The 26,349-nt window shown below is 44.0% G+C and overlaps 1 protein-coding gene across 3 annotated transcripts in view; it reads right to left on the bottom strand.

The window, feature by feature from the left end:
- The window catches only part of SRPX (sushi repeat containing protein X-linked), a 48,786-nt gene extending 25,729 nt beyond the window's left edge, over positions 1–23,057 (bottom strand). Inside the window, exon 1 of one of the 3 annotated variants that reach the window (XM_083808165.1) lies at positions 22,869–23,057. In XM_083808165.1, coding sequence (XP_083664291.1) covers positions 22,869–22,938 — 70 coding nt within the window. In that variant the 5' untranslated portion in view covers positions 22,939–23,057. The remainder of the gene's footprint in view (positions 1–22,868) is intronic. The other 2 variants (XM_083808163.1, XM_083808164.1) reach the window with 2 other exon arrangements.
- Positions 23,058–26,349: the final 3,292 nt, after the last annotated feature.

The following is a 26,349-nucleotide window of genomic DNA, read 5'->3' as shown; positions in this document are numbered from 1 at the left end:
TTTGCTGCCATACGCTGTGGATGAAAACAAATAGAATGAACATATCCAGAAAGCTATTGTTTGACATCTTCCAATTCCAGCACATTTTATAGCTGGAAGTGAGAAAGCAGTCAGGTTTCTTTTCTAACGAGCAACGTTTCATTACTGTTAATAATCATAGCAGGCCTGGGTTGGGGTAAGTGCTGAGAAGCTTTTCCTTGCTGTCCATTTGGAGGGGCCCACTCCCATTTTCCCTTGATGTCTTCTCACATCACCCATGGGAACTTTACGTAAGTTCAAAATCAACTACCAAACCCTGTGAAGGTAAAGTACTTGTCTGAGTTCAGAGTGCTAAAATTATCACCGTACAAACCCCAGGTGTTTCAAGGAAGGAGGACGAGCAACGAGCTGCTTGACAGACATCTCACATCACGGGACGTGCAGCAAAACCCTACAAAAACCGGCTGCAGATTTTGTTCAGGCAGATTACAAGCAAGACCCACAAAGTAACACTTCCATTTTATCATGAACCTCCCATGAGATTAACCTATGGAACTTGATCTGTTTATGTCAGGAAAAATGATTCCTTCATTCACAAAATAATTACTACACTTTTATGACCAGAGGTTATACACGAAAGCTTTACCTTTTCTTATCTTTACCTTTTCTTATATTTTATTAGGGCACAGTATTTTAATGAAACTTCAGGCAAGCTACTAGAAAATGTGCAGTACTGTCTGTTATTGACCACTCAGTAGTCTGTGCTGAATTAAGAGATCCGTGGATAAAACTGTAAAACAGAGCAGGACAAGTGGTAACAGTAAGCATTTAAGCATGCTGATGGATGTAAAAATCCTTGTGTAACTAGAATTCATGAAAAGAAATACGATCTTTCTCCAAGTATTTACATTTAGTGCTCAAACTGGCAACCTAATGAGACGCTCAGACACACAGTAGTTACTCATTGCACTGAACATGAATCAGAACATTTCAAGAGCAACGTTGTCTTTTTTGTGCTTGCCAAATCTCCTCCAAGTGTGCTACAGATGTCAGCTGTCAAGGCTTCACCAATTCTCCTCCAACAAAACTTTTAAGTATCTCCTTAAGTGGCCTCACCAGCCTCAGGGAGGCCGCTTGTTTGACCCTAAATCCACTCAAAATTGTTTGCGGACATTGACATTCGATGTCAGTCACCTGACAATGTATTTTGCTGCTTTTGTACCACAGTCTAGACCCTGTGAAGGCAGCTTTCTGATGATGGCTCTTATTTCCGTGCTTACGGCCAGCCCAGCATTTGCTCTCCTGGCCTGGGACCTTGGTCCTCTGAAAAACAAATGGAGGGAAGCAGAGCATACAGCTGCACTTGTGAATTAGCACGGATTCCAGTGTCAGCTCCACAACTGCAAACAATACAAGAAGTATGAATTAAATACAATCAGCCAAGCATGCATTGAGAAAAACACTTGCTATATTTCTTGGATGTGATCACCCTCCCCTTTCCCTATTGATAAGGCTGCAAAAGCTTTGAGATGGGAGTACCTAGACCGATAGCTAAGAACGACAACCAAGTTGCCAGAGAAGGAAGACAAATGCTGTCAAACAGCAGAGGAAGTTTTAAGAAGATTCCTGCTGTTCCTCAGTTTTGCTCAACAACTTCTTTTAAGTACATTACTCCTCTGTGCAACACAGACCCCTAAGCGGATAGGAAGTTATTCCGGAAAAGATCCTAAATCTTAGGCACACCACTTCAGCCCATGAAAGGCAAAACCTCTCTAACAGGTAGGTAGCTTGCACAAAAACACCTTTCAGATATTACACGGTATTAATCCATGGCATGAAAACAAGCTTTTCATTCTGCCCTACCACCTCAAAGTTCCCCAGAACTGTAAGAGTTATCATGAATTGCTTAGCCATCTTGATCCTACAACAAACTTCGCACCTTCTCAAGGCTAACAAGGCTAAGTGCCATGTCCTGCACTTGGGGCACAACAACCCCATACAACGCTAGATGCTGGGGGGAGAGTGGCTGGAAGCTGCCCAGCAGAAAGGGACCTGAGGGTATTGGTGGATAGCCAGCTGAACAGGAGCCAGCAGTGTGCTCAGGTGGCCAAGAGGCCAACAGCATCCTGATTTGTATCAGAAATAGTGTGGCCAGCAGGACCAGGGAAGAGATTGTCCCTCTGTACTTGGCTCAGGTGAGCCTCACTAGAATTTACACCTTGAATACTACATTCAGTTTTGGGCCCCTCACTACAAGAAGGACATTGAGGTGCTGGAGGGTGTCCAAAGAAGGACAATAAAGCTGGTGAAGGGTCTAGAGCGCAAGTCTTATGAACAGCAGCTGAGGGAGCTGGGGTTGTTTAGGTTGGAGAAGAAAAGGCTCAGGGGATACCTCACCGTACCTTACAATTACCTCATAGTGAAGTGGAGATTGGGCTCTTCTCCAAAGCACCAAGTGATAAGATGAAGGGAAATGGCCTCAAGTTGCACCAGGGGACCTTTAGGTTGGATATTAGGAGGAATTTCTTTACTGAAAAGGTTGTGCAGCATTGGAACAGGCTGCCCAGGGAAGTGGTTGAGTCACCACCATCCCTGAGGGTCTTCAAGAAACGTGTCGATGTAGAACTTCATAGCATGGTTTAGCAGTGGACTTCAGTCCTGGGTTAAAGGTTGGACTGGATGATCTTAGAGGTCTTTTCCAACCTGAATGATTCTATGATTATCTAAGCCGAAGTCAGGCATTTTCTCACTGGATCATTTAATTCTGACAAGCAGCAATCATAGAATGGCTTGGGTTAGAGGGGACCTTAAAGATCATCTACTTCCAACCCCCTTGCCACGGGCAGAGATGCCTGCTACTAGATCAGGTTTCCCAAAGCCTTGAAAGCAAGGCAAGGTTTAAAATAATCAAAACGCACAAAAAGAGAAAGCAATATCATTTTGGTTTCTTAAAAATGACAACAAAAAAAAAACAAAGTACCAGTAAGTGATAACCAGAACACGAAAGCCTTCAGCTCCACATAAATGTTAGCAGAATTATTCAATAGAAGACCTTGACCAAGGTCACTGGGATCACCTGCCTGGGCAAAAGGAATGAGGACTTGTGCCCCCACCGTTTGATGTCACTGACTATGTAAGCAATGCCACATGGGCAAATTCAGTGATGCGCCCAGGAATGATCTTCCCATGGCAAACGTTCACCCATGTGGGTCTGCTGGCAGACTGAGGTGACCAGAAGTTAATCTCAAGGCAGACACTGCACAGGCAGGTGCGTACATGAACAGCATTTAATGTGATATTGTGTTACAAATCCTGTAGAACGGAGAAAAGGAAGGAATGTGGGCTGCAAGAGGCAGATTAGCCACGGAAAATTTGTTTTCCCATGACTAACAAACTTCTAAACGCTTCTTGTCCTAGATCAACTGAAAATAAGCTACAGACCACAACAGCGTCCCTCGTGAAACCAGTCAGAACCTTTTTACGGTTTACTACCCTGAGACAGTACAAGTTCAGGCACTGAAGTGGAAGAGGCCACTGCACTTTGACTGCAGATGGGGCTTTATTCTGGACAGTTCTGTTCTCCTCCCTTGTTTAGCACCAGGCAAACTGAAAAGTTTTGCATCTAATGCACTTACAGATGCAGATTAATAAGAGCTCTGATGTTTTCAGGCAACACTATTTTGTCACTTTCCACCACGGAATTTCTAAAGCCTTCCCCCCCCCCCCCCCATCCCCTTTCTCATGCTCTTTTGCTCAGGGTTTACAAGATTACCTAAAATTGCAACTTGTGTTGTAAAAATCTGCAGCTAAAGTCAACGTGCCAGTTGCAGCTTTGTGTTTCTATTGAAGCTTGAAGTCTTAAATATAGCACCAATTTACTTAAATATGTATTTCAGAGAAGATAAGTACATTTCCAATTTTTGGAACATTGCTGGGAAATGTAAAAAAAAAAAAAAAAGAACACAGCCCTAAAAATACAGTGCTAAGGCCAATTTCCAGCGTCAGCTGTATGGCAAATCTCAGAGAGAAAAAATAACAATAAAAAACAAAGTGTGGGGGAAAAAAAGGTCAGTTGTAATGTCGTTGGGTTGCACACAGAGAAACAAAGCAAGTTAAATGAGCCTAGATAGCATCTTGTATGGTCTACAGACACCAGTTATTCCTGGTACTGAGAAGAAGGAAAAGGCTCATTCCCATATGCTCTCTATCCTTCAAAACAGAGCTCAGTAGTTGGGAATTCCTTCTACATTCAAGCAACTGATGAGTTTAAACATGTAAAATGCAGATAATGAGTTTCCACCAGTAAGTTCATGCCATCTGCATTTAGTTCCACCAACATTTTGCTTCCGAGTTTTAAAGCCACATCAAATATATGAATAAAACAACAAAACCTTAGCTTTACGTGCAGCAGACCGCGGAGCTTGCTGCAGCGAGGCAGGGCTGGGTCACCGTAAGACCTCTGAAGTCTGGAAGACATCTATCAGGAGCCAGAAAGGGCACTGAAAATGGTCACGACCTTCATATTAGAGAGCTTTACTTTGGGTGTAAAAATACCTGCACTCATTTTATGATAGTAGCAAAGCTAGAAAGCTAGGTTTTTGATCTCATCCTTTACCGGTTGAATGTTACACCTCACTTTTGCAAGACTCATGCTTAAATGTCATTGGCTTCGGTGGGATTTCAGTATTGGTTTAAAAGCTGACTGCACACTCAATTGTTTGGTTGCATCCAGTCTGTAAGGCATAAAAGCCACAACAAATTTAAGATTTATTTTGTTACAGAACTCAAAGGAGAGCAAATAAGAGCATGAGAGTCAGCCAAATGCAACCTGTATAAATGAACACATTTAAACAGAGAGAATTTAATGGCGACTGATTGCATTAAGCAGCCTCCAACACGCACAGTAACTCAAAAGACAACACTTGCCTCTTCTTTCCTCGAAGGATGTTCCCACTTGGCCATGCCACCTTTCAGCCTCCTGCTTAACTCAATCAATAGTCCCAAGTGTCTTTGCAACGCAGGGGGAAGCAAGTTAAAACACAGAAACCTGACATGCAGCAAGAGCTGTGCTGACCTGAGAACCACAGCATATTCCTGCAAGCAAGTCCTGCTGACTTATTCAGACCAAGTTACCAGGTTTTTCAATAAACATCTACACAGCTTTGTAAGCCCAGATGATTAACTTCCAGTGATGTCTAGAAGTCTCCCTGCCTGTATGCATGGCGATATGCACGTGGATAGCTCAGATTTGAGCTTCCGTGCACACCCATAAGCCACACGCCGCTGTTTTGCTTCTATTTCTTGCAGGTGTAAACTCTTTCAGGCACAGAAGGTAATCCTATACCAGGAAGATCCCCTCGGGGCTATACGTACATTAATTCACCACAACTCAGCATTGATTAAGATGCAAATAGCTTGCTTTAAAGCACAGGTTTTAACTTGCTTCAAGAGAGATGCCTCCTATGTGATCCCATCAAAGTACAGCTCTTTCAAAGTTGTCGTAATTAAAGCACAATCCAAACGCAGAACAGAAAGCTTCATAATTAGCAAGTTCAAAAGAGGTCAGAGAGGCCTGAAGTTTGCGTGCCAGCAGTAGCTTATGCTTTGTGGAATAAAACCACCCAATTACTCAGAAATCACGAATCCGATTAGGAAAACGCAGGCACAGGTTCTTGTCCCCGAAGACAATCTCTTCCCTCTGTCCTTGCCTTCTGTGACCTAATGTGACTATGAGGAAACTGCAGCTGCCACCACGCAACGTAGGTGTTGCAGAGGAGATTAATTACACATGTTGAGAAAACCATCACTGTACACCCTTCAGCTTACAAAACAGACTCTTTTCATGTGCTGCCAAATACTGAGTGAGAAGGAAAACAATTAATACTGGCATAAGGTCTCGTTTATTTCAAGGAAATCACATACCCAGAACTAGGCAAGCCCTGCCCGTGCTCTTTACTCTCCCAAAAGTCAGCGGCGGGATGGAAATGGCAAGGACACAGAAGTTAGTGCTGATCGAGGAACGCTCTGCAAAATAACAATTCCACTTTGCTCCCTTTTGTGCACATACGTAGACATCTTAGATACAGTAAATCCAAAGCAGAACGCTTTCCACCACTGGTTTGTGTTATTTTTCTCTTCCCCTCCAGACTGGCAATAGAAGTGGAAGTTGTGCAGATGGCTCCGAGCCAACCCTGGCAGAAGTCCCTTAACAACGCGGCGGTCGAGGGAAAGGCTGGCAGACTTCACGAGAGGCTACGAACGCCCTTGCCAACACATGCATGCAGTGCAGGGACGTCAGTGCTCCCTGATAATATATCTGCTTTTACTATAATCATGGGTTTAGTGCCAGGATGAGGAGTGCATACTGCTTATAGCATACATATAAAATGTCCAAAGGCCTTGGGTAACTGTTTAAATACTATATGGTTGAAGCAGAAAATACAAAACCAAAAAAAACCTGTGAATATCCTTCACTACAATTGTGTCCTTATATTCACCAGGAAAAAATGAGGGATTTCCAGAATCCTGACGTATGCTTTGCACTGGATGCTCCTGTGAAATTTCAAATGACTCAATGGAAAGAGAGGACTTCATCACATTTTGCTTAAAATACAATCGCAGAGTTGCAAAATATATGTTCATACATATAGCTGTTTTTCAACAGAAAATTCATTTAAGGAAAATCTAGATGAAAAGGAGAAACATGGATGAAAGGCCTTTGCTATTGAAATAAAGTGTTCATTTCTGTTTAATTAAAAAAAAAAGCTAAACAAGCTAATAAAGATATACTTGGGAGTTGACACTGGTATGTCTTCAAGAGAAATACCACTCGTCTCCTGTGTTGCTCTTCATTTCCCACATGGTCCACGCTCCCCTGACTGCCGAGCAGCACATCCCACAAGGTACCACAATGATTCATCTAGCAGACGGGCGATGGGGGTCAGGCTGGCAGCCTGGCTCACGGAGGAAAATCAGAACATTACGCACATGAACAGCGCTCTCATGAAATGCTGATTTTCAGATCGGCCAGTTAGTGTTTTTTTTTTTCATTGACTCGTTGCCAAATTAAACATTTAAATAACTAGGTGCAGAGAAAGAGGAAGAAGTTGGTTTCCATGATTTTTCTTAAGCTGTCAGGAGAAGGCCCAAGAGCATATGCCCTTCCCTTTTAAAAGGCTGATCTGATGATGAGCTTACTAGAAACTGGAAATCCAGCGAAACAAAATAAAAACCTCAAAAGGACAGAGGAACAAAAGACATCCTTTAATATTTAGAATGGCAGCATATTATGCCAGCAGGAGGCCAACAGAGAGAGGTTGGAGAAAAATATTCCCTTTGTTCAGGCTGTGAGGAACTTCAAGTTTGATTTTTGCTTAAGGACCTCTTCAATAAATAATGGTTAAAAAAAATAATAAAGGCTCTTCTCATGATCAGGGATGGTCAAAATACCACAGACTGCTTCCAAAGAGGAGAAAAATATGGCACAAACACTGAAACATAAATCAGTTTAGGTGAATAGAATGCATATTCTTTAACTTCTTTATATAAACACACTGCGTTACATCTATGTAAACACAACTACCATAGATTCATGTTATGTAATAATATATTTGCTATTCTGAGCACATACGCTCTGTAGGTAAGTGTAAGCCAGAGTGTAAACATACCAGGAAGGCAGCAACTGACAGCAGTTAGAGGGCTGTGCATGGAATATGTATAGACGGCTCTCGATACAGAAAAATACACATCGCCTGACAAACTAAGACAGGAGGCTCTGCGAAGTCTGTCCGTATGTTGCCCGTGGTCCAGACATCCACAAGCATCGATTGTTTCTTCGCTGCTCTCACACAGCATCAGCCATCAGGAGCACTTGTCCACAGCTCAGCCCAGATCTGCCCCATCCCGGCGGGCACCCGCTCATCTCAATCCTTCACAGCTTTGGTGCCGTTCAAACAGATTACAATAACCTCATCTAAGCACAAAGTTCCCAGCAATCAAGGAAATTCCAGCTGCTTTATAACCCTGCAGCATGTCTCCACCTGCCCTCGGTTTTCCACACTAGTTTCTCACAGCACTTACATACCCCTTACATGCCTGCGGCCCTTTTCTCCACAGAGGTTTCGTAGCCTGACCGGAGAACTTCCCACCTGCGTCCTGCTAGCCACTGCTCCTCTTCTGCCAGGACTCTGGAGACTGGTACTGCATACGGACACGCATAACCCATGTCCGGAGGCACTATTTTCAAAGGCCTTCTGCTGACAGATCTTATTTACGCATCCTAAAAATCACAGGGATCTGTAAATGCAGTCACGAGAACTGGCAGGGCCCTCAAGAGTTTTCACCTCCCTGAAACAAAGCTACAAAGGTGTGTTGGCAGCATCGCTCGGCTGTGCGCACCTGGTCTCACCAGAGGTTTCCAAGAGCTGTGATGGCTGGAGCCCACCAGGACATGGGATGAACTGTGTACTCCAGCCAGCAGCCACCCTCAGAAAATGGCCGCAAGGACCAGTTTGCCTCCAGGCTGCTCGAAAGGGCGAAGGGCTACGGTGGGCTTTGGGACGAAAACCTGCTGAGAGGAACACGATTTGTTACGACAGTGGTCCCCATCCCCCATGGCAGAGCACATCTCCAGCAGGACAGCAGGTCCTGAGGACGAACCACGGCACAAACCCCCGCGGCACAAAGGGCTCACAGGCCATGCCACCTTCTGCACTGAGCAGAGAATTGGGGGTTTGGGGCTTTTCTCCTACAATATGAGTTTACAACAAATCATAAATGAATAAATAAATAAAAAGGCATAACTGCCAGTAACTAGCTAATTAAACAAAGCACATTTAAGCTGAAAATCTCCTTAATGACAAGTTCCAAGGGACTTTAGGATAACTTTCCAAAGGAAGAGATTGAAAACCAACCCTGATCTATTCTGAATTGGTGACAGATGGAAGAAAATACTTTTTCTTTTATTTTTCTTCATTATTTTAAATGCAGACAGTGGAAACTGGCACATCTCAATATCTAACTTTTAATAGTATAGCACCAGGTATACTACTTTCCTGCCTTCTCTCTATCCCCAATTCATGTGTTATTTCTGAAGCTCTGCCATTTTACAAACATTTTTCAGATTTTATAAGGAGACTAAAGAAAAGGCTCCCTAGAAAAAAAATATCCCAGTTTTAAGTATCCAACATTACTTCAACATTTGAAAGCTAGCATCAGGAGCTATCTGTACTCCACAGGAAACCCTCTATCAAGATCCTAGAAAACAGGAGGAGGGGAGGGGGGAAAACATACATTTAATGACTGAAGTTACTGACTGTGATCTCACCTTACTCCTTAATAAGCAGTCACAGTGTCTGAAGCAACACAGAGCTACTGTATACTCCATGCTGGCAGTGAGCTCCCTCGAGGATTTCTCCCCTACACTACTTTTCCTTACCTTCTCTGCTCAAGTCACCACTTACAAAAAGCAACATATGTGTACACTATATATATATTTTGTAATATATGCTTAGTAATGTAAGATGTAAAGATCCAACGTGATGTAAAGATCTGTAATGTAACGATCCAATGTATAACTGTTGTGGATCATTATCCTTAACTGGCTCAAGCAGGACATCTTCCCAATTTAGCTTGCATTTTCTCCCTTTCCATGCATAAATACAATGGCAGTCCAGAAGCCTGTCACAGTGTACTTTAAGTCCCAATTCCATGTGAGCAACTTCTTTTTCTGAGAAACTGGAAGCACACACATTGTTTTACAAAGCCCATGCTCTAGAAAGTTTGCTGTTTAATCCATGGCACCTGCAAAAACCCCATGAACAGATGAAAGCATGGAGATCTGTTGGTATTAATAGCGGAGGACCCCTTGGAAGAAAAATAGACTTCTAAGGAGTCCACGACTACTCACACTTTGCCAGTGCTTTGCAAGGGTAGCATGAAAGGAAACGAAACAAAAACAATGGCATCACACTAGGGAGGAAGAGCTGAAGGAACAACTGAGAGCCATGTATGGCAGTCAGCAGGTCAAAAACTCGGGAAACAAGATGGAAAAACAGGTGGAACTTTAAAAGGAAAAAAAATCAGGTAGAGAGGAGCCTAAAATTAAATAGCAAGCTAATCAATTGAAAAGGAAACGACTGCTGTCAAGACTCAGGAGGTAGGAATTTAATTCATCTCTGAAGACTTGTATTAAAAACTGCCTCAAAGCAAACAATATTTAACATGGAGTTCACAGCCAAAAGCACAGAAGGTGTATAAAGCAACCGATGAGAACTGGCTTGCTCATTTTGTTTAAATGAATGAATGCTAATTATATCCTCAGGGAGACTCAAAGGAGTTTGCTACAGCCGGCATAAAATAATGCAGATTTTAAAGGAACATTTGGGATGCTCTCTCCAAATCATCACTCCTTTTTCATTAATACTCCTTCCAGTGGGAAGTCCCAACTGAAAGAATATTCTCCAAGTTCTCACATTTAGAACAAGAGAATAAACAAGTTTCCTTCTGAAAGCGGTCACCAAGGTCATTTGTGAGGATATTGACTCTGAAATCTCAGCTTCGCTAAAGACACATGCATATCACAGAAGTGACAGGAGTATTACAAAAACAAACAAAAAACAACTGTATTGTATTGCTGGCTTTTGATACAATAGACTTTGATCATTTGGTGATTCTTTTAAACTATACCTGAAATTACATTACTTATGAGAAGAATTAGCTTTAGATTTAAAAATATATAAATAAATAAATAAAAATACAGCTTTGCTGCCAAAGACAATGCTTAGAAAACCTGCATCCTCAAATGCCCCAAACTAGAAAATAAATATGAAATCAACATAAATGTCCTCAATCTTTGGAACCCTAGTTACTGGTTTAGGGCAAAGAGAAACCTGGCAATACCAATATAACCACTTAAATCAATCACCTCAATGCACCAAAGCCAGTTTTCCAGAATTTACACCCTACTCCTTGAGGAGACAGAAAAGGGCAGTGAAAATTCACTGTGACTACCAGAAACAGCAGAGGTGGCCAGAGCAGCTACAGATGGACTCCAAAAAAAAGTTTTCTATAGAGAAGAGAAATATGTACAAAGCCAATCCATATTTTTTTTTTCAAAAGGTATGAGCCTGAAGACAGAATGGAAATATATATTTGTCTCAGTCCTTGCAGTAGATGCTGTGGACTTCTCATCCTCCATTGGTAACCATGTCCTGTCTTCACCAGAGCCACCCAGCATAGCTCAGCCAGCAACCTGGAGAAGGAGACACCAGAAGGAGCAGTCCTGCTCGCTTCCTCTTCAGACACAGCTAGGGCTACCAGGTCTTCTGTGAAGGACATCTGGAAACACCACCACAGCACAGAGTGGGAAGTCCAGCTCAGCCTCCTGACATCAGGGCAGCGCTTGCTGTGAAGCAATGGGGTTAATCAGAAAAATATGAACTCACAGGGCAACCTTTTGTTAAGGAAAGGCTGACATCTACTGCTGATGAACAACGTCTAGCAGGAATGACCAACTTCAAATTACCAAGATCAGGGTTCACTTTACTTAATTAGGATATAGTCCTTCAAATCCTTCATTAGGATATAGTCCTTTTTATAGTCCTGGAGCTTTGATCAACCTGGTGTAGTGGGAGGTGTCCCTACCCATGGTAGGGGGTTGGAATTATATTTAAGGTCCCTTCCAACCCAAACCATTCTGGGATTTAACAGCTAGTTCTACCAATTTTACCTGCCAACAGAGGCAGTTTAGTACAGAAAAACTGTTCAAGTTCTATAAACATCCTGAAGACAGAAACTAGAGGCTCTTAACAAGCCAAGCTCATAGCAAGTGAGACATTTTTAAATAACAGATTTATGGGTTTGTTTGCATTCTAGTCACACCAGTTACATTTCTTTTCTGAGCATCAAAATATTTTGTTACCTAATAAAATGGGCATACAGCAAAGATCAGTCGTTTTGCCTTTTAAAGACAGTGTAGGGGCCCCAATCACACTTCTCACTAGGCTTCTTCCTCACGGAAGTGTCAAAGCCTGAAAGATCTGGTCATGAGATTTCAGGGCATGCTCTTAATGGTTGATGGACAAACTGCACATTTATTACACAGGCCTGAGATATGGGTGCCACGTCAAACACTCTGGACAAAAAAAAAATCCACAAAAAAAGTACCAAGCTAGTAAAAAATCTCACAGAAAAGTGCAGCCATCATCTAAATCATTACCAGGAACTAATAAACCCTAAATAAAGTGGAACTTAACCCAAAATCCAGCTGGAGGTCAAACATGAGAGACACGTACGGCTTCCCATAGCACCCACACCAGCCTCCAACCCCGCCAGGTCCCCCGGCTCTGACTGGGAGCTGCCCTGTCCCCATGTCCCCACAGCCCCAGGGTCCCTGCGGGCCCCCGTCACCACCCCGGCCTGGCTCTGCTCACGGCCTGGCCATGGTGGGACAGGGCCGCTCGGCAAGGCCTCTGCCCCGCTGCTGGCCCTCGCTGTGCCAGGATGGCCCTGGCCCTACGCTCTGCTATGCAGAAACGAGAAATCCAAGATACCTTTCCCTTTTATATATATACACACACACACACACACACTCTACAGTCTTCTATGCAGCTCAACCAAACATGAAATTTCACAGAACGAAGTCCTGCACTGGCCTTTTTACACACATGAAAACGGGACGCGGCACCGAGCGTACAGTCCTGGCAGAAGGCCAGGGGTCACACAAGCTGTGTCCTGCTGCTTTTTCACTCCTTTGCCCCTCACCACTCTGCCCCTCAGCAGCGGGGGGCTCCCTGGCATCCCTTCCTTGCAAAGAAGCCAGCTCAATAGCAGCCTATGACACGCCAACATCTGCCAACGTGAAACCAGACAAATGGGCAGCCTCAAACAAGGTCTGACAGTAAAGCACCCCGGTTCACCAAATCCCTAACCCAGCCAGCTCTGTGGGAAGAAAACATATTCTGGGGAAAAGCAGTAACATTGGGGTTTGGTTTCAACCACCCTTGGACAACCCGCTGCCCCAGCAAGAAGCATGAGTAGGACCAATCCAGCAGCCAGCCCCCGATATAAAACACGCTCTGGTCTTCAGTGGTTTTCAGGAGGTTGTTATGGGGCTGAAGCATGCTGACGGCAGACAGCTGACAACTAAAGGCCTGGAAGAGATGCAATCCTGTATGAACTTGCAAACTGCCGTACGGTGGAGCCTGCCAAGCCTTCCTCCTCCCCTGCTCACTCACACACTGTGACGGCTTTGACTCCTCACAGCTCCTTCCACAGAGGAAACTAAAAGTGACTAAAAAGAATTAAATAGAGTGGTTTTAAAAGAACCGTTCAAGCAAATATACCCGAAAACATAAGTTGCTGCATCAGCTCTCACAAAAGCTTGGGATGGGTGTGATAAGAGCCTGCAGCTTGCTAACAGTGCTGGTGTGCTGGGTTTTTCAGTTGAAGTTTATTTAAATTGTGCAAGAGCTAATTTATACAGCCACAAGATCTTATTTATGCCTTCCCTTCCTGCATTTCTGCTGTTCGTCAGTCCCTCTTACCTTCACCTAAATCAGACTCAAAACATTTTGGAGAAGACAGCTCTGTGTGAAGTGGAACCCTGAGAAGCATCAGCCCTTACACCACCAAAATCATTAGCAATAAATGAATTCATTTTGCGCCACATACTGCAATATGGAATCTTTCTGTTCCCTGTCCCCCTCCTCTTCATTGTCTCGATGCAATAAAGAATTAACTTTGTTACAGCCAAAAGAGTAGAGAAAGACCAGAACTGTACTTCAGAAACAAGGTTCATCAGCTGCAAATAAATCAAAAGCTGCTTTCACTGCGAGGAGCTTACAGATATGAAAATATTTTATACGTGAAATGGAAGACTTATTTTCAATTCCTCTGTACTGATTCATTTTGACAAACAGGCTTACGTTTCCAGCAGGGGAAACAGACAGCCATAAATCAATCACGTTATCTTTCTGATGAGCTACAAGTTGTCTTTTACTGCACACAAGCAATGTATGTGGTTTTAATGTATTTTACAGATAAAACATCTGAGGCATTTTATAAATACGCCACACATCTAAGATTTTCCTAAACAAACTGGCAGCCAGAAATATTGCAAGAAGATGATTTTGAGTAATAGCAAAACCAAAGAACTTGCAGGGCAGCAACATGCAGCCTGTGCCATTACTGGTATCTAAGGGGTCTGAAATGCCCTGAAGTCATCTACAGATGCTGTTTAATATTCTTGGTTTCAACACTCAGTCCCAGACACAGAATCATCAACCAGAAGAAACAAAAATAAAAGAATTCAGGCATTCACAATTGCAGAAAAGACCACAGGACACATTGCTGACAAGTTCTCAGGCAGTTAACTGCTGCAAACTTGCAGCGTGCTGGTGGAAAGGATAAAAAAGTATTGGTGATAACACAAAGAGCACTGCTAGCATTTATGCAGGTGTTGCCCTCCCTCATTACAGAACTGCTCAGAATTTGATGCATTTGATCATATGACTTCATTTGATGTCAACAAGAAGTCAAAGCATGTTCCCAGTTAAGAGTTATCTCCTGGTTCTCCCAGACACAGATTTCCTGTCTAATTACGGCATGTCCAGCAGCAGTGAGATACTCAGAACGTGGTTCCTGATACCTACAAGAAAAGGAAACTCATCCAGATGTTGTGGTGGATGGAGAGCCTAGTCAGGCGAGCGTATGGATATGCCCCAAACAGCAGTCATGCTCAGGTCATACTTTTCCAGTTTTGAAGAGCTGCAGGAGCTTCCTGTAGCAGTTCCATAACTAAACACAGCCACATGTTTTCACTTAATATGATGCATGGCACATATAATAGTGCTTGCTCCTTATATGAAGGTTTTCAGCCAAAGCCTTCCGAGTGTGCTCTCTGGTCAGATAAACCATTTATAAAAGGGATCCAGCAGACACAGGCTAACCAGCTCCCTTAATGTCTTGAAAAGAAATCAGTGCTACAAAGCAGAAGCAAATTACCAGCCAGATGCCTTCACAGAAGACACCTTCAACAAGCCGTGTCTTTTCTTCCTTGCTACATTAATAAGGAACATACCTTCTTTCAGCAAGTAATAGCTTTCTGGAGCACTCACATCCACTCCTTTCCCAGAAAAAAATAAAATATGGGAAAGACCTTTTTATTATTAATATTTTTTATTTAAACGTTCCCTGCCACCATAACTCAGTGTCTGGTGCATTGTTTCTGGTATCTGTCTCTGGGCAGCTTAGAGCAGTGAATGGCTGTGAGCCAACACATTTTTAATCTTCAAGAATAGCTGGATAGAGGCATGCAAATTTTGGCCTGTTTTACTTATGAGCGACACATTATAAATAGAGAGCCACAACGGACAGACTCAAGACAGGGAGATTCAAAGTAAGCCATTATTTTAAGTGCATTGTCTGAAAACTCTGAAGAAAAGCGTAATTGGCAGAGGCTTTTAGCTTGGTGTGGGAGTTGGAAGCAGCATCTCACCCCATCCGGCAAGCCAGTGTCAGGAAGTCTGGCAGAAGACCTCTGAGGGACACCAGTAAGGACCACAGACCCTGCTAGGTTAAAACTCATGGGACAGCCACGAAGGAAAGACTTTGCAAAGTGACTCACTTGGCCAGCCCACGCTGGTTAAGTGCAGGCTTTGGGTAAACCGTGCAGCATGACAAGGCACTGCTGGAGAAGCCTGAATACACGACTGCTTCCAAAGTGTGCTGCTATTCTTAGTGTATAGATGTACGGCATGCCTAAATCCAGTACCCTGAAAAGCAATGGCATTTCCTGAAAAGAAGAAGAGGGCAAGAAGTAGGGAAGACTAAAACCAGTCGTCTTTAATCACATCTCCAATTGTAAGAAAACCTGTCCGTACAGAGCTGGGTGAAATTTAAGATTTGTCACGACTGAAAAAAGGGATTCTTTCTGTAACAGCAACATAGTAATTTCAGAGTCTTCAAAACAAACTTTCATTATAACACAAGCTTCTAAATCATCCAAATTACATATATGAAGTATTTTCACATATGCATATTTTTGTCTACTGCGAGATCTGAAGCAAAAGATACCATAAAATGTACTGCTATATTTTCCTGCAAAGCTGCAGAAGTTTCTTCTGTGCCTCCCTGAAGGACACGGCTGCATGTCATAATTCAAGCATTGTACAAATCAAAGATCTACACACACATGTATAGATATTTACTCACCAGTTTCAAATAAATAAAAATACAATCAAAAAATCTTTGATATGCATCTTGAATGTTTTGGTTGTGGCTTTTTGCCCCTTGAAAATAGCTCATGACGGCCTGCAGACATCTCACAAAAGCAACCCCGAACACATATCATTTCAAGCCTTCTCACTGTTTCTTTTTGGGCTCTACGCATCGGGTAAAACTTGGTTTCACAACAGCTCCTAGCCTAAACCACACTTAGGTTACCTGTCCTCAGCTGAAGGCACGTTCTCATTGACTAAAGCACAACACACGAAGCTATCCAAGTGGTATCTGCTCAGATGGCTAAAGCCTTTGCCAAAAGCGCCCGACTTTCCCCCACTGGAGTTGCACACGTTGGCAGAGGCTGGGCGATCCAATGCTGCAGGGGTGCCTTCATCTCCCAGGCTTTCGTTCGCCCTGTGGACTGCAGGGGAGCAGCAGCTTTCGGGACACAGCCGAAAGCAGCCCAGGGGAGAGCTGCAGGAGAGCTGAAAGGGACAGCACCACTGCGAGAATAAAGCGCATCTCACCCTTGCTGCTTATTTTGTGTCAAATTGCAGGGGAGGGTGAAGGAAAACACGTTGCAGTTTGGCACTGTGGGTGTAGGATGCACCAGAGGGCCCTGCTGGGAATTTGGGAAACCTCTCCTGTACTGCAGACACCCCTGGGAGCCTCCAAACCCTACCTTGTAGCACCTGAACCAACAGGGGCCAAAGTGAGGGATCCTGCCAAAGATCCCAACAGTTGGGCAGCAGGGACAAGTACAAGGAAGCCCAGGCAGCAGGGGAGAGGAGCCCACATTGATCAGCAAAAGCAGTCGCACGGTGGTTCCTGGAGGGAAGGCAAAACTCCCAGAAGTACCCTATAAAGTGACGTTTTTCTGTGAAGGAATACAAAGCAGCTGCTTTTGTAAAGTTGCATTTCCTAAGCACTAGAGAAGAAAGCGCACAATATATATATAAATATATATATATATATATTTATTTATATATGTATAGTTGGTGATGAAGGCTAGCCATCCAAGCCTGGGAACAGCATCCCGGCCAGTCTAGAGACTTCTGGACATGAAGCACATAGAGAATCCAGAACAAACAAGAAACCAATAAGCAACACTTCCTCCTCAAATAAGCCTTTTCGCAGAAAAGTTTAACTCTAGTCCAGCACCAAGATATTTTGACAGATTCACTTCAGCATGCTGGTAGCAGGCTATTGAAGTGCTCCCATGCTAAACGTATTCTCATTTCATCTTCACAGAACTTATGGGGAAGATGTAATTTTAGACATTTCTCTCAGGAAAAAACCTGCAGCTGCCAAGACACACTAGTTAAAGATAATGGGAGGTGGGGGAAGGATTTCTAATCATCCTTGCGTTGCACTTGCTAGAACTTTACTCTCCACATACCTGCTGCTTTCACGTTTCAGTGTGTTAAGTACCCAGCAAAGACACCATTTACCTCCTCAAGCACAACAAAACTTCGTCAAGATTGTTCAGGAAAACTAACAGAAGACATTGGTAAAGCTCAGCTTTCCGTACTTATCAACTTGGGTAAATTTAATTTATTTCCATTGTCATCTCTGAAGGAATATAAAAAACCCTTCTCTCTTCACATAGAGATACGCAAAAGGACAAGTTAAAGTTCCGTCAAAATCTGGCAGACCTCTAAAGTGGCTCTCTCAGGTTACAGGGAAGAAGAGAATCAAAGTTAAAACCTCTAATTTGGAGCCACTTTCAAGGTATTGCAGCATAAATTTTCAGTCTGAACAGCTTTAACAGCGTTCCTTTAAACATAATTAATAGTTAGAAGCAGCGGCAGAGAACTGATGGCCCGCCAGCAATGCTCTGCGTGCTGAGCTTTCAACTTACCCCACTAAAAAAATTTAAATGAAGATCTTGTGAAACGAACTATCCCCAGCATATCACAGGTACTTCACATATGACATAACTTGAAGCAGCAAATGAAAGAAAAAACAAAAACACAGACATTTCAGAAGCAGAAAAGTTAGCCAAGTATTTCAAAGAACATCTACTTTGTTACCCCAGTCAGCAAAAAAAACATTTTTACCTCTCCCCATGAAGGTGCTCCTGGGACCCTTGCACTGCCCTCACCTCACGTATGGCAGCACAGTACAAGGCTCAAGAGTCAGGACTACCTAAGTAGAATATTTTTATACACCTTATAAGCTATGAAACAATCAAGTTAGTGCCTCCCCCCAAGGTTACTTCAGCGACCCCTCTGAGATGGCCTACCTGCAGTAACTGAATTGCAAGAAATCCCAGCATGGGGTCAAAAAAACCCCAACCAAACAACAACAAAAATAAAAAAAACAATAAAGAAGAAGTCTATACTCATTCAATGTCTGTGCCTTTATAGTACATGAATGCAAATGGTGCTCTTCACACGCTCTCTGGCCTTCAGCCAGTTATGCAAGGTTTGTAGGCACTGCATCAAGGCACCTGAAAGCACGGGCTGAAGCCTGTGCCCGTTTCCAACTCCTTTCTTTCTGTAAATCAGTACACAGCAGTATCTGCACAGTGGACTTTTTACGTAGGCTTCTCCAATCACTTCACAATGGTACACATTTATGCTATTTTAATTTACAGAGGGGGAAAGCAAGGAAGAGCAAGCAAGCCTAAGCAACTTGCACAAGGTTATATGTCAAAGGGCTTGAATTTTCAACACAGTGGCCCATTCAAAGAATGCCAAATATTTTTTTCCTTGCATCTTCAACAGCCACAAATTTGACTCAGTTGTTACCAATTCCGTTCTTATTTGTATAGTGGAGGAAAAAAATAAGCATATTTCAGTAATTCAGTTTATTGACATCTCTTGGTTTCAACTGTCGGAGAAGCGAGGGGACTACAGTGAAATGCATCTCAACACCATCAAATTGTTTAAGAATTGGGGTATTAGATATTCCACGTCACATGCTCATTTATACTTTTTCACAGACAAGAATCTCACCTGCACTGATAGCAACCTCAATTGCAAGTTTTTATAAACCCTTTGTTCATACACTCTAGTCTCTCAGGAAGCCTGTCTCATGCCTGCTAGCATCGACTACTGCAGAGGACCAGCAGCAAGCGGCACCCAGCAGCTGGCAGGAGTGAAAAGTAACTGCTTCTGAGCTCTACTGCATCTCCTTGACATCCATCCTTGAGGATGCGATCCCTTAAGAACCACCCAGAAAGAAATGCACTGTGCTTTGATAACACTCGGTGGGAATGACTGTACCTCATGAAGATGGCCAACTTTATGTGAGAAAGCACAGATGCAGCACCAAGGGACGACAATGTTCTTGACGGATATAAACAGGACATTTGTTGCATTCGAGGTCACTTTAACATGTCATTTCTGCTAGGTCTCTCTGAGGCTGGGAGCCTTGCTTATTTCTTCACATACAGTCATCCAGCTATCTGGAACTTATTTAGGAGGAGACAACTGGTCCAAAGGACAACTCTTGGGATAAAGCTGTGCCTTAGGACATACTTATCTGCTTGTATTCACGTGATGTTTTTTGTCTTTTACTTGGCCTGCAAGCTATTTGAGGGCAGATTGTGCCTTTCTGTTCTGTGTTTGGGTTCAGACAGCCTGAAGGACACCCAGGTCTGCATCCTCCACGAGCTCAGCATCGGTGCAGTTGGCTTCAGGGGACCAGCACACACAGAACCAAGAACACAAGTGGGTCCTGTACGTACTTCTACGAAAGTTGTCACCTAGGACTAACGGGCAGAGAGCAAACTGCATTAAAAAAGCAACAAGGAAAACCTCAGCTGACACAACGGGCCCCACCCTTGGCAATGCAGAACTCCAGCTGCTTAGGGGCTTGGAGACAGTTTCTTGACTGCTGCAGCCCAGTCTGATGGATAGGAGCTATAATTGGGAATCAAGACACTAATTGGAACGCCAGATTTTTTTTAAAGCCTGCCACACGACTCTAAGCCACCTTAAATATTTACTTCTTTCAGTTTTCTCCTCCAATCCCTTGTCTATTTGCAGCATAAGCTCAGTTGGGCAAGGACTGCCTCTCCCTCAAAGGCTGCAGCACTGAGAAGTCTCACCCACAGATGCACCCCTTGCTCTACAGCTTTGAGAAGAGCTGCCCTTCCCGCAACCAGACAGACATCCGTCTGCTCCTATTTAACATATATCCAAGTATCCAAACATATATATATGTTTACAAACGTACTACGCATATATATTGTTTTTCAATTATTTAAATATCATAAAGGTTTTGAAAACAGCTCTCTAGTATTACATATTCCTTAGGAGATCTTAATGGCACCTCTTGAGGTTCGTAATCCCTTCACACCAATATTTTCCTCTGAAACACAGCTTCTTTTTTAATGCAGTATAACTGCTTCCCATTATTTTTGTCAGAGGTTAGCTTTTCCTTACAACTGTCTACCAGAAGCGTAAAGACATGACTACAACAGTCTTATACCATGCAGCATCACTTGATTTCAGTTCCACGTACCTGTAGTACTGAACAAGTGATTTCCTATATACATATGTTTAGCTGTACTCTCATCCGGCCCTACCGGAAGGTCATCAGTGCTCTGCCTGAGCCCAACAGAAAAAGGATCTACCTGGGCTTTCCACAGCTCTGAAAACCAGAAAAGAAAAAAAAAAAAAATGGGAAGAACTCTGGGGAAGGCAAGAAGAACCTGATGAGGAAAGAGTCACTCAAGAGCTCAAAGGTCTTTAGTTTCTCTCTTTACTCCCTAGGGAAAAACAAACAAATCCCCTTGTTTTAACTTCCAAAAGGTGCATCTCTAAAACACTCTTGAAGGGCAAATGGACTTTTTTCTTAGAAGTGCCATGAAAGAAATTTCACCAGCGCATCATGGACTTTGAACAGAACAATGTAAAAGAACCAAGGGAAATCTTTCAAGATTAGAAACTAAGATTTCAGGTATTTTTCAGTCACCTTCCTAATCCCAAGGACAGAGTTAACTCATCACTCAATGTTTTTCACTGCCTACCATCAAATACAGATCACAGAACTCTGTTTACAGCACCTAAATTACTTTTATTTAGTATATCATTCACCATAGCCTTTGGGTTATGGAGCACAGACGCTCTACAATAAAAACTTCAGTTTTATCAAGTTATGAATTCAAGAGCTGATTAAATTACTCCTGCTGTTTAAATAACAATCTGCTACCAAAAATAAGCAATTTGTGTGGCTCTAAAATAGGCTCCTTGGCTTTGTCAATTAAAAAAAGCATTCAGTTCCTAGTAACAGTTCATTACAGTACACACACACATATAATCTGTATTCAAGGGGGCCACATACACATACCTCCCATTGAAATTATTTGGAGAAGCTATTTCAATTTACCTAAAGGCATTCGGTCACCTGATGAGCACAGTTAGAGACCGACACAGTGTCATGAAAGAAAATGCTAGAGTTCATGTTGAGAATAAAGGTTTGAAAGAATATCACATTTTCTCTTAACAAAATAAACAGAAGAAATGGAATGTGAAACCTTAACTCGATATTAGGGTTTACAAACACAGCTGCTGATGATTTAAACAGTTTGGAGCCTTTATCACTAAGCTTAATAGGAAAATTGGACTTTCAAATGAATGAAGGGTGAAACAAGCAGGCTATTGTGTGGTCAGCTTGAAGATTACATGCAAAAAGTGTATTTTTGAGATGGGAGAAGTTACATTTGGCCTTCTAAGAGGAAAGAGAAGAGCAGGATATTAGCATCCTCTGCAAACTAATTGAAGACTAACATTCACATGAACCGCAAATAAGGCATCCAGTCATCTTCCTAAGAAAATAAGGAGTTTGGCAGCACAACAGTCCTCACAGAAATGCCAGGACAGAAACTTCTGTTGTCTTTGTTGATTTAGCAACTGATGCGTCCAATACCTTAGTGTTTTGTAAAGGAAGAACACAAACGCGCGTTCCAGCATCTTTCACGCTGGAAAGAAATCTGTTGCTGCATGCCAGTAAGCCCAAGAAAAGCTAACTTCAACTCACAAATACCATCACTAGGACATTTTATGGCCCTACACAGACAGGGCTAGCACTTACATAGGGATGGCTGCTGGATGCAAAGAGTAGGAACCAGCAACAAACAGCGGCTGCCCCCACACACAGCTGGCAACCGCACCAGACACCTTCCTTACCTGGTTATCACCTCTCTGCGGTGTCAACCCCCAGTAACGCACCGGCATTTGAACCAACACCTCTGCCCCCGGATTTTCACTGCGTACACCTGCTGAGCCACGCCTGCACACCAGCTACCCCCGGCTGTACCCGCAGTGTCCCCAGTCAGCCCCCCCCCGACCTGCCGCGGCGCGGCCGCTCCACACGGGCAGGCAGCGCGGCGGGATCATTTTCTTTCCCCGCCAAAACCGGGCCTAAATCCCCCCCCTTCAAACTCCGCTAAACCCTGTGCAAACGACCAGAGGCCAAACACCACAAATACAGGACTTTTTAACTACCAGAAGCCCGGCGCAGCGGGCCGGTTTACACCCGGGGCGGGGGACAACGAGCGGTGCCAGAGCCGCCCCCCCTTCGCCTTCCCCTTCGAAGTCCCCCCGAGCCGGGCGAGGGTCGCTCCCCGGGGCCGTCCCAGATCGCCCCGGCTCGGCAGCCCCCCTCATCCCCCTCGGGGGGCTCCCGGTCCCCGCGGCGGCCGCCCCCTTCCCTACCCTGGTAGGCGCGGCCGGGGCAGGCGGTCAGGGCGAGCAGGGCGGCCAGGCGCAGGCAGCGGCTCGCCATGCTGCGCGGCGGCGGCGGCCCTTCCCGGCTGAGGGCTGCGCGGCAAAGGGGCAGGAGGAGGAGGAGTGGGACGGAGACATCCTCGGAGCGGGCTCCCGGGCTCGGCCGGAGGCTCCTCCTCCTCCTCCTCCTGCGGAGGGCGCTCGGCCCGGCCCCGCCTCGCCTCCTCTCGCCTTGCCCTGCCCGCCGGGACCGGCCCCGACGTGGCGCCCCTGCCCCTGACCCGGGTCGGAGGCCGGTCCCGGCCCCATTCCCTCACCCGGGGCTCGGGTCTCCCCGACGCGCAGCCCGTGAGGGAGCCGGAGCCGAGCCCCTTTCGCCCCCAGCAGCCTCCCCCGGCGGGGAGGGGAGGGTGAGGAAGGGCAGCCCAGAAAGCACGAGTCGGGCCCCTGAGCAGCAGGGTTATGAGGGAAAAGTGCGGGGTCTTTGAGTTTACCCCCAACGTTTTGGGCTGCCGGGGTGCTCGGGGTCACGTTTTTGGGCTTTCTGCCAGAGCCACAAGGACTGGAAGCCTTCCTCCCACCCCCTGCCAGATGAAAGTGATTCCCCTAATCCTAGCCTACAGAAGAGAGGGCTCCAGGCAGAGCATCAGATGTTCCAGCACTTGATTAAAGTTGGAGATCTGTCAGCCCTGAAGCTTGACTACAGCTAGGCTTAGTTATTTTTTTATTATTATTATTATTATTATTTTTCCATGTTAGAGAGGTAGCATCTACGTGTACAAAAGCTGCTGGCGGTGCGGTGAAGCACGGGCCCAAGCTGCTGTGCTGCCGGAGAAGAAAGAGTTTGTGCGCTAGGACAGGAGGGGGACATCCTAAGGTGGCTCCTCACAGCCCACCCATGGGCTGCCCTATTCCCAGCAAAGCACTGGCAGATGGGGGAATCTTACCCAGTAAGTCATGGAATATTCCTTTAGAAAGACGAGGCACCAGTTTTCAGAGGGAGGATGTCATCTCAAGGGGAAATGGAAGTTCGGAAAGTGAGATACCAATTTTGTCCACCTTTGAGGCTGGCTATATCAAAGTGGCCTAAGAAATGGGATCCTGCCAGTAACAACAGTAAAAATCTGGATGGGTGCTGCATTTGGGAGCTTCCTCCCAAATAGTTTATTCTAAACAGTTTTTGTTCGGATCAGGAATGAAGCATCTCTCCCCACCCGAATCCACCCAGCCTGGTGTCAGAGGTTGAAGCCTGCCCCGGGTGTGCACCCTCAGCACCAGCTCTTCTCCCATGGGATCGTGCTCTGCCTACTGCAGAAGCAGCTGGACTAGGTCAAACTTCGATATTCAGTTTTTATCATTTTGTTTAAAAATAAAAAATAAAAATGACAGCAGTATCATCTGAGCCATTACAGTTTACCAGCCCAAGGAAAGAACAGATTTCCACGTGAGATTAAAAAGACCAGCATTACTCTGTTTGAAAGTGGAAGAATAAGGGAAAAAGGCTTGCCTTAGGCTGTTATTATTGGCACAGATATTGTAGAAAAGATTAAAGTAAAAGGTTAGAAGTCTGCAATAAATAGTGATTATCTCTGAAGTTTATCTGTGCTGCAAGGCTTTGGTAACAGTTCAGTATGAGAAAGTGCTGGAACAGCTGGGATACCTGAAGCAGACTAATGGAGCAGGTATCTCTCGCTTTCTCTTTCTGGGAGTCCTTCCAGCCACCCATTTCCAAAGCAGTGGCTTTCATTTAGAATATTCTTCTTAAGAGCGTAAGGTTTATACAGGACTGGTAGCATTGTACAAGGAGCCACTGCCATTCTGAATGCAGCTGCTGCTTCTCCATCAGCTGTCCCAACAAAATCCAAACCCCTGAGGCCACAGCCATTCTTGGGTCACCTTTTCTAGCCATTTGAAAATGCATTACTGCAATACAGAAACCAGGTGCTGGTGACAAACCCACCTTGCCTGGTTAGTCAGTGTAAGAAGCTAAATTGTCAGCAGCACGTGCTGTTAGTTAACTGCTGTTTTGGTATCCATATTAGAAGAGGCACGAATCCTATTTGAGTCACAGTAATCAACAAGCTTTTAAATGACTTTTGTGATGTTCCTAATGGTGTAGGTGCGATTCCACCTGCTCAGACAGCTTAACCGCAGATGTTTTTTGGCTGTTTTTTACTATGCCTGGCTTGTCAGCTGCAGGGGTTTCTGCAGAGCTTACTGCATGAGCTCACCTGGGATGCTCTTTTTCCACTATTCTCCAGCTCTTGGGGTGTTTGAGGTGCCCTGGGAAAGGCAAAAAGATTTAACGGTTTACAAAGCCTGTGAGTTACAGCTCAGCTTTAGATGCAAGTGTGAGCATAACTAACAGTGTGAATGTATCCTTGACGGACTGGTTGAAATCAGCCTTGTAGACGTAGCGATACTGAGATGTGCATTCATTTGGATGGGATTTGGTTCCAGAGTTTACCTGTGCAATGCAACCCTTATTCTGTGCCTTTGTTAGGATGGCAGTTTTGCAAAATCACCCAGAAGACTGAGGCTTGAAAGACAAGTTCAAGACATCTTTAAAAAACTTTTCTGAACTTGTAACACAAATTAGATTTTTGTGAAGTCATTTTCTTGCTTTTAATAGGAGAATGGATTTGGTACTAGGAATGTATTGAACAAGTGTCACATTTCTTGAATTTGAAAATATAGTCTTGGTCAATTTTTCTTCTCAGCTCAGCTTTCAAACAGTCATAGAAAAAATTCCAAATATTTAAGTTTGTGGTTATTTGCAGTTCCAGGCACTACTGGCATTGCACAAGAAATAACCACCATGATTTTCACTGAAGATTCACAGTTTTTGACTGTTTAGAGGAAATGAAATGCAGTCCCCAATTAAATAAAGCTCTTTAAAAACAAAATTAGCCATCAGTACAGGATGAAAGTGGGTGAGAATGTCTTAGTTAATACACAGTAAGACCCAAAGCAAAGTTACGTGCTGTTGGAGACTTACAGATATATTCTTGATATGCCTATGAGTAAATTTAAGTACATAATTCATCTTTCATGCTTTCTTAAATAGAGGTACAGAAGTATAATTTTCTTAGTCTGTACCACAATTGCTGTAACTTAACTACAGTTACAGTGATAATACAAAAACAGCTATTGATGGAGGGCAGAAATTCAGTAAAGTACTATTTTTAATAAAGTTTAACAATCCGATTAAAGTTTTTCACCAATTAGTAAAGAATGGTAAGGAAACAAAAAATAAGAAAACAATGAAACAAGCCTAAAACAACAACCCAGCTGCATGTAATTAAGCTTTGGAAGCCCCAGCTAAGACTCTATTAGTCATGATAAGAAGATGACAAATGGGGGGCCCAATCCAGGAAACAATTACACTCATGTTTTTACCCTGGTGAATTGTCCTGGTGAACAAGAATGCTCCGATACTTAGAATTACTCCTGTTAATTTCTGCAGAAA

Source organism: Anser anser, assembly GCF_964211835.1.
Source record: "Anser anser genome assembly, chromosome: 1".
Lineage (NCBI taxonomy): Eukaryota > Metazoa > Chordata > Aves > Anseriformes > Anatidae > Anser > Anser anser.
The sequence above is the reverse complement of the archived record's forward strand: the minus strand, read 5'-3'. Positions and strand labels throughout refer to the sequence as shown.